This window comes from Bubalus bubalis, chromosome 10 (assembly GCF_019923935.1).
Source record: "Bubalus bubalis isolate 160015118507 breed Murrah chromosome 10, NDDB_SH_1, whole genome shotgun sequence".
Lineage (NCBI taxonomy): Eukaryota > Metazoa > Chordata > Mammalia > Artiodactyla > Bovidae > Bubalus > Bubalus bubalis.
The window spans coordinates 6,516,941-6,530,109 of record NC_059166.1 but is presented as its reverse complement, the minus strand read 5'-3'; the positions used below and the strand labels follow the sequence as shown (position 1 = coordinate 6,530,109).

At 38.9% G+C, this 13,169-nt stretch overlaps 1 protein-coding gene across 8 annotated transcripts in view; it reads right to left on the bottom strand.

Annotated features, from left to right (window-relative positions):
• PRKN (parkin RBR E3 ubiquitin protein ligase) overlaps positions 1–13,169 on the bottom strand; it is a 1,206,600-nt gene that overhangs the window by 632,383 nt on the left and 561,048 nt on the right. For all 8 annotated transcript variants that reach the window (XM_044924574.2, XM_044924575.2, XM_044924576.2 and 5 more), the window contains one exon: positions 1,635–1,718. In XM_044924574.2, coding sequence (XP_044780509.2) covers positions 1,635–1,718 — 84 coding nt within the window. The remainder of the gene's footprint in view (positions 1–1,634; positions 1,719–13,169) is intronic.

Here is a 13,169-nt window from a genome sequence, read left to right as displayed (position 1 = left end):
AGCCCTAACCCCTACTGGTGAGTGACTTTAGCTCAAAGGATTTTCCTTCTGGAGAACAGCCAGAAATATATACTTTACACTTTTGGCCTATAAACTTTTCTTCACTATATCATCAGCACAGTCATTATTTAAAAGATATGTATTTGTACTTCAATTCAGTATTTTTATATAGTGTGTACTGCAAGGATTTTTTTAGGGTATCAGCTCACCATGCTGTCAGAAATAAAACCTCAATATAAATTAATTTATACTAAGCATTATGTATTGATACATAAGTAAGTTGAAAATTCAACAAGTAAGAAAAGGCAAGATTATCAACCCTACTCTATCTGCCTTTGACTGATCCGAAGCTGAATCTTTAAAGACACAAGACTGTCTATTCTGCTAAGCTGAATCCTTCCAATTAATATGAAGCTACATGGAGGCAGTCAGACTGTCAATGATTGAAGTAGACTTTCAAAGGACTTCACATTGCTGTAAAGATGCTATGGGGATCATAATGTTATATGCACCAAGGGATTTACATTATTATTAAATGTAATTATATCTGCATGTTACATAGATATACATATTACACTCACATACATACACACATATGTAATTATACTTAATTATTCCAAATAAAAATATATGTACTTTGATTTCATCCCAATAGCAAACTTGCAAGACTGCATTATGCCTTGATAGCTATCAGTGACACACAAGTCACTATTTTGCACCAGGATTTGCATTAATACAAAGCTGTTCAGTGTCCCCAGTCCCAACTGATGGAGAATGACTTTTACTGCTGCTCACTGCTATCTCCATAGCCTTGCAATCCTCCAGCTGGTTGGAGAGAGAAGACATGTCTGATGATCAAGCTCAAACACTCTACCAGAGAAGACCTTAGCTGTCGGCTGGCTGTGACAGTCTGTGAACTAACACTGACATTTCTGTCGGTGCCATAACAGTATTTACAGATTGGAAAATATATACAATCAGATAATGATGGACCCAAGGATTTTCCAAAGTAAAAATTGTAACAATATCCAAATTACAAACATGACCATAATAATATTATTTTTAAAATAACTTCAGTACTTAGGGTCTCATTGCAGAAATACCTTCTCGATATGAGAGATATGCCATATGTTTGCAAAGAAAATGAGATTACAGCGAACAGAGGATGGTGATTGCATTTATAGTTGGCCATTCATTCTAGATTTTCTAAAACCCCACTGTGTCTGAAAACAACTAAGAAAGGTAGAAAGAGTGATTCTGAATGACAAGGAATGAAAAGGTAAAATATCACAGCATTAGGAAAAGCATGAATGTATAGCTTTGGTATTTTTCTTTTGCCAAACTCTGAATGGAATTTTCTTTATAGTCCATGAATATCACCATATGAGGAATTTAAATTGTCCTGTTTCAACACAGTCACTCCAAATGGCTAAGTCTCCTGGAAAATGACACCGGAAGGCAATGATACAGTCAGAATTCTTGGGGAATATTATGAACTCTTCTGAATCTGATAACCTTTTTTGTAAATATAAAAAATGGATGGAAAATACTCAATGAGCATTTTGTCTGTAATCTCATTTCCCAGTAAACGCTGGAGATGCCATAATGAAAGAACAGATTGGACCCGTACTTACCGCTCTGGTCCCAGGGCAGTTTGGAGACTGGCATTCACCACTCATTCGGTTTGGGATTAAGACATCTTCCCAGCAAGAAGGACCCTTTGGGAACAAAACAAAACAAAACAGGACATTCTTGGTGCACAAATTATAAAATAAATGTACTCACTAACACATTTAAAAAATCTGTATATGTTCTAAAATGATAATGAAAGTAATATATAGTCCAGATTGTCAAAGTGTGATACATAGACCTGGGGAGTTCTTGGGACCCTGCGAGGGGATCTGCTAGGTCAAAACTATTTTCAACAATGCACTAAGGTAATATTTGGCATATTGCTCCAAATGTGTATCACATATACATGGAGTCCTTGCCCCTCGCAGTTACATTTAATTGTTTACAAACATAATTAAATACCTTTAAGTTCATTTCCGTTTCAGTTGCTAAATTTTAAATGAAAACACACTTGCAAGTTACACCCAAAAGGAGACTTTGGGGGGCAGCAGTGGAATAAGGGGGCTTCCCAGGTGGTTAGAGGTAAAGAACCTGCCTGCCAACCAATGCAGGAAAGGTTAAAAGAGGTGGGTTCCATCCCTGGGTCTGGAAGATCCCCTGGAGGAGGGCATGGCAAGCCCCTCCAGTATTCTTGCCTGGGGAATCTCATGGACAGAGGAGCCTGGTGGGCTACAGTCGACAGGGTCGCACAGAGTTGGACACGACTGAAGCCACTCAGCGGGCAAGCAGGCACATTGGAACAGGGGCGGCAAGCCTACCAGAGCCCTGGCTGCAGTAGGCAGGCTGAGCAGACTCCGTTATCCCCTTCTCCATCCTAAGGCCCCATGAGAATTACAGTTAATAATGGCATGATGTGAATCCAGGAAACCAAGGAAGACAAAAGGCAGAAGTCTGGGTGAGAAGAGAGTTTCAAACTTTTCTGGAAATCTGCCATCCGCTACGACAGAGGGACCTCTCTGCACCCAGGCCCACAGGGAGCCCAAAGAGGAAACGGAGGTGGGGCAGGAAGCCGACTGAGACCTGGAGCAGCTAACAGGGAGAAAGTTTCCTTTTAAGAAGCATAAGATCCTAAGTCTTCCTGCTGGAACTGTCAGATCCTCAGCTTAGAAACATGGAATGCAATGAAACTTTCTGTGTATATGACAAATATGCACTTTTCGTGTGTTGTTTTTTTCAGGGTCCAGAAAGCAATGAAAATATTTATGTAGCAATTTTGTTACATAAGTACCATTTTATCTGACAAATCCTTATGTTATACCAGGAAATTACAGAAACCTCATTCAAAATTTTCTTCTTGACCTCAAACATTAACAAAATAATACAAGTAATAAAACCGACGCGAAATCAGTTAGATATGAGAATTAGACATAATGAAATACACGTGCTAGTTCGTCCATGCTCCTCAGATGATTAGTATTGAATGCGATTGCTATAGCCACCCTGGACACAGATGCACGTGTTCCAGTTACTTTCTGACATTATAAAGCAGATTTAACTTTTCTCATTTCTGGTTTTAGAAAATATTAATTGTTTAATCATTGTATACTATACAAAGTATGCATGGCTAAAGCATTTATAGTTAATAGTCTTCACACAGGAGAGAGAAAGTTGTCCAGACCACAAGGTTTAAAAAGACTGCAAATCACACGGCAGCACAAGGGAGCTATGAATTATAATGTGTCAAGGAAAGAATAAAAAGAAAATCTATTTCATCTCTCAAAGGTAGAGAACTGGAGAAAGATATCAGAAAAACCATGTCAGACAGAACAGTGTGAAATACACGTCTTAATAAAGAATTGTGTGCCTGTTTTTCAGAAATTGTTCTCCTTTTTGGTCCAATAGTAGTTACAACCAAGAAAAATACACAACTTACATAAGCATCTCTATCAGGACTCATTAACAATGGCCTTGTTGACGAAATCCAGGCTAGGGTTTGTTTTTGTACAGCCCATGACCTGAGAAAGGTATTACATTTTTCAGTGGTTAAAAGCATAAAAAGAAGAGTATTATGTGGTGCACAAAAAGTAAATGATATTCAAATTTCCAAGTCCAAAATGAAATGTATTGCACACTGCTGTAACTCATTTGTGTATTATCTATGCAGCTTCTGCACAGCAAGTTCAGAACTGATCTGTTGAAACACAGAGGAAGTGGCTCAAAAAGCCTTCATATTTACTATCTGGCCCTTTATGGAAAAAGTTTGCCAATCCTTGATAGAATATAAAATGTTCCAAGTTCATAATAAAAAGCATTCAAAAAACATTGTAGCATCATTTTGGCCACCATATAATCTCATTCATTTGTTGAAGTAGTTGCATTCTGGGTCTCAAGTGAGAAATTACTTCAATTAAAACCTTAGCACTATTGATCTGTCAAATCTGAGAACACATTGATAGAATTCAGTGATCCAAGTTGTTTGAATCAGTAAGAGAGTAGATAGACAATTATAACATCTGGGGATTTGTGTTGAGTAATCTTACAACTGACTGAAAATCATGAAGCAGAATATTATTTAAACAGATGTATATGAGGCAAAAAATTTGAAAAAACTGCATGAAAAAACTGCCAAAAATCTATAAAATGTGAGTCTTCAAATAATATTTATTCTTAAGAATTTTACAACAAACCTACAAGTCATTTTGGCTATGTCTTGTCACGTCCAATCAAGTGGGAAACTGAAGTACTTAAGTGGCAAATTCTTACCTGAATATCACTCTGACAAGATTCAGACAGTTAAAGTGTTTTACACCCCCCATCCCAGATTATCTAAGTAAATTCTTTAATCTGTTCTTCATAAGTGGGCATAAACAATGCTGCTTTAAAAAATTGTACATTATGTTTTAAAAAATGTTTCCCGACAGTCTTTGCATTTACAGGCTTGGAAAAGGTAATTTAAGCATTTTTACTACAATTTTACCAATTATCACAAGTTATCACTGAATGTATTTAAAATATCCTCTTGAATGTTTCCATAAATATCTAAGTCATATAATTAAACTTTAGGGACTAAAATTATTTTGAAAATCATACTTGTTGAGAATTGGGAAAGGAGTACATCAAGGCTGTATATTGTCACCCTACTTATTTAACATATATGCAGAGTACATCATACAAAATGCTGGGCTGGATGAAGCACAAGCTGGAATCAAGATTGCTGGGAGAAATATCAATAACCTCAGGTACACAGATGACACCACCCTTATGGCAGAAAATGAAGAGGAACTAAAGAGCCTCTTGCTGAAAGTGAAAAAGAGGAAAGTGAAAAAGTTCGCTTAAAGCTCAACATTCAGAAAACGAAGATCATGGCATCCCTGGTCCCATTCCTTCATGGCAAATAGATAAGGAAACAGTGGAAACAGTGGTAGACCTTATTTTGGGGGGCTCCAAAATCACTGAAGATGGCGACTGCAGCCATGAAATTAAAAGACACTTGCTCCTTGGAAGAAAAGCTATGACAAACCTAGACAGCATAATGAAAAGCAGAGACATTACCTTGCCAACAAAGGTCAATATAGTTCAAGCTGTGGTTTTTCAGTAGTCATGTATGGATGTGAGAGTTGGACCATAAAGAAAGCTGGGTGCCGAAGAATTGATGCTTTCAAATTGTGATGTTGGAGAACATGCTGGAGAGTCCTTTGGACTACAAGGAGATCAAACCATTCCATCCTAAAGGAAGTCAGTCCTGAATATTCATTGGAAGGACTGATGCTGAAGCTGAAACTCCAATACTTTGGCCACTTGATGCGAAGAACTGACTCCTTGGAAAAGACCCTGATGCTGGGAAAAATTGAAAGCAGGAGGAGAAGGGGACGACAGAAGATGAGATGGTTGGATGGCATCACCGACTCAATGGACATGAGTTTGAGTCAGCTCCGGGAGTTGGCGATGGACAGGGAGACCTGTTGTGCTGCAGCCCACAGGGTCGCAAAGAGTTGCAAACGACTGAGTGACTTGAGGTCACTGAAAGTATGTATTTCCACCTGTCATACAGTAGATCTTATTCTGTGTTTTCCTCCCTTTGATATAAAGATCTTTTGCTTCTAATAAAGCTAAGCATGGTGTTATGATTATATTAGAGGCTTAATAATGCAGCCATTAAATAGTAAGCAGGGAAAATAATATGGGAAAAGATCTTTTGAATCAATATATATTCAGCAAGCAACTCTTCATTAAACAGCTCTTAAAATCTAAGAATACGGCTATGAAAAAGAGAGAAGAATCCTATAGCTTTTGTTAAGTATACAGAAAGGCTAATGTTGTAAATAAGCTGGGCACACATATTCAATGAATATAATTAAAAAGGATATTAATACAAAATGCTGGTCAGATGTAAAACAAATGGAATACACATACACTGCTGCTCAGATATAAAATGACACAGCTAGTTTAGAAATTGATTAGGAATTTTTAAAAAGTTAAACATACAACTAACAACAAACCTTGGCCATTGCACTCCTAGATAATTAACAGGTAAATCAAAACATGAGTCCCCAAAGAGAATCATATACCAATGCTCAAAACAACTTTATTCTTGGTAGCCTTGAACTAGAGACCATCCAGATATCTATCAAAATATGAATGGATAAACAAAATGTGCTACATGCAGCCAATGAAATACTACTCAGTAATCAACAGTATTATGTTATTTACAAATGCAACACCATGGATGATTCTCAAAATGATGTGAAAGAAAGAAGCCAGATATGAAATACAGTATATGCATGGGGCTTGCCTGGTGGATCAGTCATAAAGAATCCACCTCTCAATGCAGGAAACATGGATTCGATCCCTGATCTGGGAAGATTCCCACATGCTGCAGAGCAACGAAGCCAGTACATCGCAACTACCGAGCCCAGGAGCCACAACCACTGGGCTCATAACTCTAGAGCCTGTGCTCCGCAACGAGAGAAGCCATCATAATGAGAAGCCCTCACACCACAACAAAGAGTAGCCCCTGCTTGCTGCAACTAGAGAAAAACTGGAGCAAAACTGAAGACCCAGTGCAAATGAAATAAATAAAATGATTAAAAAAAAACGATATATACTAGATTCCACTTATATAAAATGCAAACAAATCTATAGTGGCGAAAACAGAAGAGTGGCAGCTTTGAGGTGGGGGCGGATGGTGGATGGGCTCTGTGAGAGCATGAAGAATCTTTCGGGGGTATTACGGGCTGAGTTGTGTTCTCTCAAATTGAATACACTAAAGGCTTAACCCTCTGTAGAATGTGACTGCATTCGAAGAGAGGGTCTTTAAAGAGGGAATTAAGGTAAAATGAGGTCATTATGGTGGACTCTAATTCAATGTGACTGGTGTCCTTAAAAGGTGTCTCTAACAAATGGGCCTGGGACATAGAAGAGAGAAAACATCCCATGAACACACAGAAGAAGACAACCATCTATAAGCCAAGGCAAGAGGTCCTAGTAGGTACCAGCCTTGCTGACAACTTAATTTCAGACTTCTAGCCATCAGAATTTTGAGTACATGAAATTCTGTTGTATAAACCACATAGTTTGTGGTACTTCATTATGGCACATCTAGCAAACCAAGACACAGGTTATGGAAATGTTCTCCAGCTTCATCGTGATGGTGGTTTTGTGGGATTATATACTTGTCAGAACTCTTCAAATTATACCCTTCAAATGGAGACCGTCAATTTTACACAAACTATTTCTCAGTAATGTGTAATAGGAAAAAATGAACTGAGAAACTGCCAAGGAAATTCTGTGAGGGAAGTAGAAGCTTTGCATCCAATGGTGCTTGACCAATTGAATATGAATATCTAAATCCCTTCTTCACTCCATACAGTTTCTAGAAGAAAACAAATGAAAACATATTTACAACCTTGAAACAGATAGAACTTTTTACAAGGACACTGAAAGCTCTAACCATCAATGAAAAAAATTATGAACTGAACTTCAATGGAAATTATAAAAACAACTTCTGATCACCAAAAGACACTTCTGAATATGCAAGCCACAGACTGGAGGAAATATTTGCAATGCATACATCTATGAAATAATATCTAAGCTATACAGAGAACTTCAAAAAATAGCACCAATTTTTTCATGTATGACAAGCATGTAGACAAGCATACCAATACAAAATAAGAAAAAGACTTACAAAAGAAGACATACAAATGGTCAATAATCATATGAAAAGATAGTCAACATCATTCACCACCCATATGTGATGAAGGGGTGGGATAATTAGGGACCATAGCCAGTATGGTTTAAAGAGCATTAATGCATGTAATGAAATTATTTTAAATTAAGAAAAAAAAAAAAACCAGTATCTTTACTTCTTCAGTAATTTTCCAGTGTAGACTTTAGAGGCATTAATCTGTAACTTTTGTCATAGGATAATCCAAGCCACTGACAATCAACAAAAACCAGTTCTGTGGTTCTGAACGGCTTGCTAACATTCATCATCAAGCTTCAGAATTCTTAAAGTGAAGGACCACATCCTACTTATATCTACATGCTTTGATGTGAATAGCAAAATGCTGTGTGTAAACACACTGAATATTCAGATACATGTTAACTGAATTGGGCTTTGCTTTTCTCTTCTTTATATTCTCATTTTCATACTATGAAAAAACTGAAAGATCTATGTTTTTCAAAGTTGTGTTTTCTTTTAAGGCAGACTTAATGAATTGTGTATAGAATCCAAAGTATAAAACAAATAATGCAGGTCTATTCTACTTGGAGAAAAAGGATGGGCCCCCCAAACTTTTGATGCCTAGTGGTTGGAGCTCTCCTGCAGTTCCTTGCCATGTGGGCTTCCTAAATGTGGCTGTTTATTTCATATGTTAGCAGGAGGATATCTGCAAAGACCCCCTAAATGCAGTTTCCTGTAATGTAATTAATGGAAGTCTTACATATTAATAGCATGACTGGGGGAGTGGCAGGTATCTCATCACTTTCGCCATCTTCTCTTGGTTAGAAGGAAATCAGCAGAACCACCCACATTCAAGAGGAAGGGATTTCACAAAAGCATGGACACCACGAGGTGAGAGAGCACTAGAGGTCGCCTCCTTGACTGTCCCTGCCAAAGTTGTTTTATAGATGAGGAGAAAGACCTTTCATAACAAGAAAGTTTAAGAAATGATAAGTACTGGGAAAACTAAACAGCTCCATCTAAAAAAATAAAATTAGAACATTCTTACACCATACACAAAAATAAACTCAAAATAGACTAAAGCCCTAAATGTGAGACCAGACAGTACAAAACTCTTGCAGGAAAACATAGGCAGAACACTCTCTGACATAATTACAGCAGTATCTTTCTCAATCCATATCCCAGAGTAATGGAAATAAAAATAAGCAAATGGAACCTAATTAAACACAAATATCCTTTTTGTTTGTTTGTTTGAACTCAAAACCTTTTGCACAGCAAAGGAAAGCATAAGCAAAATGAAAAGACAGCCCACAAAATGGAAGAAAATATTTACAAATGATGTGACCAGCAAGGGATTAGTCTCCAAAATTTACAGCTTGTGCAGCTTTATATCATCAGAATAACAACGCAATTAAAAAACAAGCAGAAGACCTAAAAAGACATTTCTCCAAAGAAGACCTCCAGATTCCCAAGAGGCACATGAAAAGATGTTCAACCTCACTGATTATAAGAGAAATGCAAATCAAAACCACAATGAGTGATCGCCTCACAACAGCCAGAATGGCTACCATCAAAACATCTACAAATAGGAAATGCCGGAGAGGGAGTGAAGAGAAAGGAACCCTCTTACACTGTTGGCAGGAAGGTAAATTGGTGCAGCCCGGATGGAGCACAATACGGAGGTTCCTTAAAAAAACTAAAAATAGAGCTAACATATAACTCTGCAATCCCACTCCTGAGCACAGGTCTGAAGAGAAACGCGGTCCGAAGGGATCACATGTATCGCAATGTTCACTGCAGCACTGTTTACAATAGCCAAGACATGGAAGCAACCTACCTGTCCATTGACAGAGAAATGGATAAAAAAAGAGGTGATATGTACATACAACGGGACATTACTCAGCCATGCAAAAGAATGAAACAGTGCCAGACAAAATTCACACAGTACCACTAAATCTGCATGCTCTCTGATAATGCCTCAGTGTTCATCGGGTCACAACATGAGCATAAGGTATCTGCACCCACATGTAGGCTTATCAATGGCTTCCAATTATTTAATATAATTTCTTTGACCTCAGAAAGGCACTTTGCAGCTCTTCTAGAATTTGAAACCACTACCATCTCCAGTCATCGTTCTTAAAATACATTCATGTGATGCAAATTTTAAGTCACTGAAGTCATTCTTAGCTCATTCAACAAATTATGTACCCCGTATGTTAGTCCATGGGGTCACAAAGAGTTGGACATGACTGAGCGACTGAACAATAACAATACTGGGACAGATATCTTGCTGGCCTGGAGATAAGACACTGAACAAGTCTTTTATATTTAAAGGGACAAAAGTGATTGAAGAAATAATACATATATTTTTTAGGGTACATACGAGGAACCCCTGACCTAGACTGTTAGAAGGAATATTGTTTAGGCTGAGACCTGAGGGAAAAAAAATAAGAATCAGAAATGAAAAGCAAAACTCCACCACAGAAAAGGTTTTGAGCAGGGAAAACAGAACCAGTCACTAGAACTAGTCACCAACCACTAGACTGGTTGTGGGATCTGTGTATACTTTCAATGAGATGATATCAATAATCAATCCATGAATAATCATTTACTTTGGTGCCCTCTAAGCATCTTAATCTACATTGCTTGCAATTGAGATTCCACTAAATGTTTATTTTGAGGGCTTCCCTGGTGACTCAGCTGGTAAGGAATCCACCTGCAATGCAGGAGACCTGGGTTTGATCCCTGGGTTGGGAAGATCCCCTGGAGAAGGGAACGACTACCCACTAAAGTGTTCTAGCCTGGACAATTCCATGGACTGCATCGTCCATGGGATCGCAAAGAGTCGGACATGACTAAGAGACTTTCACTTTCAAAATATACATTTAAACCTAATGAAATGCAAAGCACTGATTTCAAAGGGATGGGGATGCCAACATGACAAACAGTGTCTTTGTACTTTTGAGTGAGAGCGACCGGATTTCAAATCCAACAATCATTACCAGATATGTAACAACAGCTGTGTGTGTTAGTCACTCAGCTGTGTCCGACTCGCTACAACCTCATGGAGCTCACCAGGCTCCTCTGGTCATGGAATTCTTCAGACAACAATCCTGGAGTGGGTTGCCATTCCTTTCTCCAGGAGATCTTCCCAACCCAGGGATCAAACCCAGGGCTCCGGCACTATGGTCGGATTCTATACTGTCTGAGCCACCAAGGAAGACCATGTAACAATAAGGAAGCTAAATAATCAGAACATCAGTTTTTTACACGTTATGTGAAAAAAATGACAGCTGTACCTGTATCATGATGAACGTGAGAGAGTGAAAAAGGTAGCTTAAAACTCAACATTCAAAAAACAAAGATCATGGCATCTGGTCCCGTCACTTCATGGCAAATAGATAGGGAAACAATGGAAACAGTGACAGACTTTATTTTCTTGGGCTCCAAAATCATTGCAGATGATGACTGCAGCTATGAAATTAAAAGATGCTTGCTCCTTGGAAGAAAAGCTATGACCAACCTTGACAGCATATTAAAAAGCAGAGACATTACTTTGCCAAAAAAGGTCCATCTAGTCAAAGCTATGGTTTTTCCAGTAGTCATGTATGGATGTGCGAGATGGACTATAAAGAAGGAAAGCTTAGCACCAAAGAATTGATGCTTTTGAATTGTGGTGTTGGAGAAGACTCTTGAGAGTCCTTAAACTGCAAGGAGATCCAACCAGTCAGTCCTAAAGAAATCAGTCCTGAATATTCAAGGGAAGGACTGACGTTGAAGCTGCAGCTCCAATGCTTTGGCCACCTGATGCGAAGGACTGACTCACTGGAAAAGCCCCTGATGCTGGGAAAGACTGAAGGCAGGAGGAGAAGGAGACGACAGAGGAGGAGATGGTTGGAAGGCATCACTGACTCGATGGACATGAGTTTGAGCAAGCTCAGAGAGTTGGTGATGGACAGGGAGGCCTGGCATACTCCAGTATATGCAGTCGCAAAGAGCTGGACACGCATGAGTGACTGAACTGAACTGACCTACATCATAGGGGGTTGATGGCTATATGAGGTCAAGTACTTATGAAAGTGTGAAGTGTTAGTTGCTCAGTCATATCTGACTCTTTGCAAACCCATGGCCGACAGCCTGCCAGGCTCCTCTGTGCATGGGACTTTCCAAGCAAGGATACTGGAGTGCTTTGCCATTTCCTTCTCCAGTTGACTATTCTGACACAGGGACTGAACCCGGGGCTCCTGCACTGCAGGCAGATTCTTTACCAACTGAGTTAGTTGCTACATCAAAGCACTTATACACTTGAATACTCACTACTAACACTTCAATATTCAAGTACTTATACTTGAATAATTAATATTCAGTAAATATTAGCAGGTGCTGCTTAATAACTCTAATTGGATAAAAATGGGATCATGGAAAGAACACCCCAAAAGGGCAGAGATTCAGAAGGTCTACGTTCTAGATGTAACTTCACTAGAGTTAGGGTGATCAATTTAGACACAGTTTAAACATCTTTAATGGCACCCCACTCCAATACTCTTGCCTGGAAAATCCCATGGACGGAGGAGCCTGGTAGGCTGCAGACCATGGGGTCGCAAAAAGTCGGACACGACTGAGCGACTTCACTTTCACTTTTCCCTTTCATGCATTGGAGAAGGACATGGCAATCCACTCCAGTGGACAGGGGAGCCTGGGGTGGGCTGCCATCTATGGGGTTGCACAGAGTCGGACACAACTGAAGCGACTTAGCAGCAGCAGCAAACATCTTTATGCCTTAATTTCCTATCTGTAAATTATGAGAAATAAGAGCTCACAGTCAAAGAAGATAAAGAATGAGCTAATTAATCTGAAAATCCTTTATAACAGGCATTCAGCTATTAGTGAGGGGACAACTGGAGCTGTGAGCATTTTTAGACAGTATAATAGTAGAAAGCAGTGGACTCACACAGTAACCGCCTTATTACTGCCCCAAACATAATGCCACGTCCAAAGAGAAGAGATGGGCGACACATAATGACGCAGCTGCTGCTGGGATCAGCAATTAAGCAGAGCAAGTGTCTATGCTTGTATTGATTACTCAATGCTGCCGAGTTAACTCGACAGCTGTTTAAACAGAATATCTCAGCTGGTCTTAAAGATTTTCCCCCAAAACTGGGGTATCTGTATCGCTTATGAGACATAATTGGGCATGATTTAGTATAAAATGAATTTCCTTCCATTACTAAAATGTGTTTCATATCATAAAAAGCAAGCATTTCATCACCTAATACTCAGTAACATACTTTTCCCCTCCAAGGAAATTACTACAAGACAGAAACATCACATTTCTAAAAACAATCTGCATCATTGTAAGTGAAACAACTCTTGGTCCACTGCACTAGAGCTCTGCTGAGTTTTGACACAGTCAATC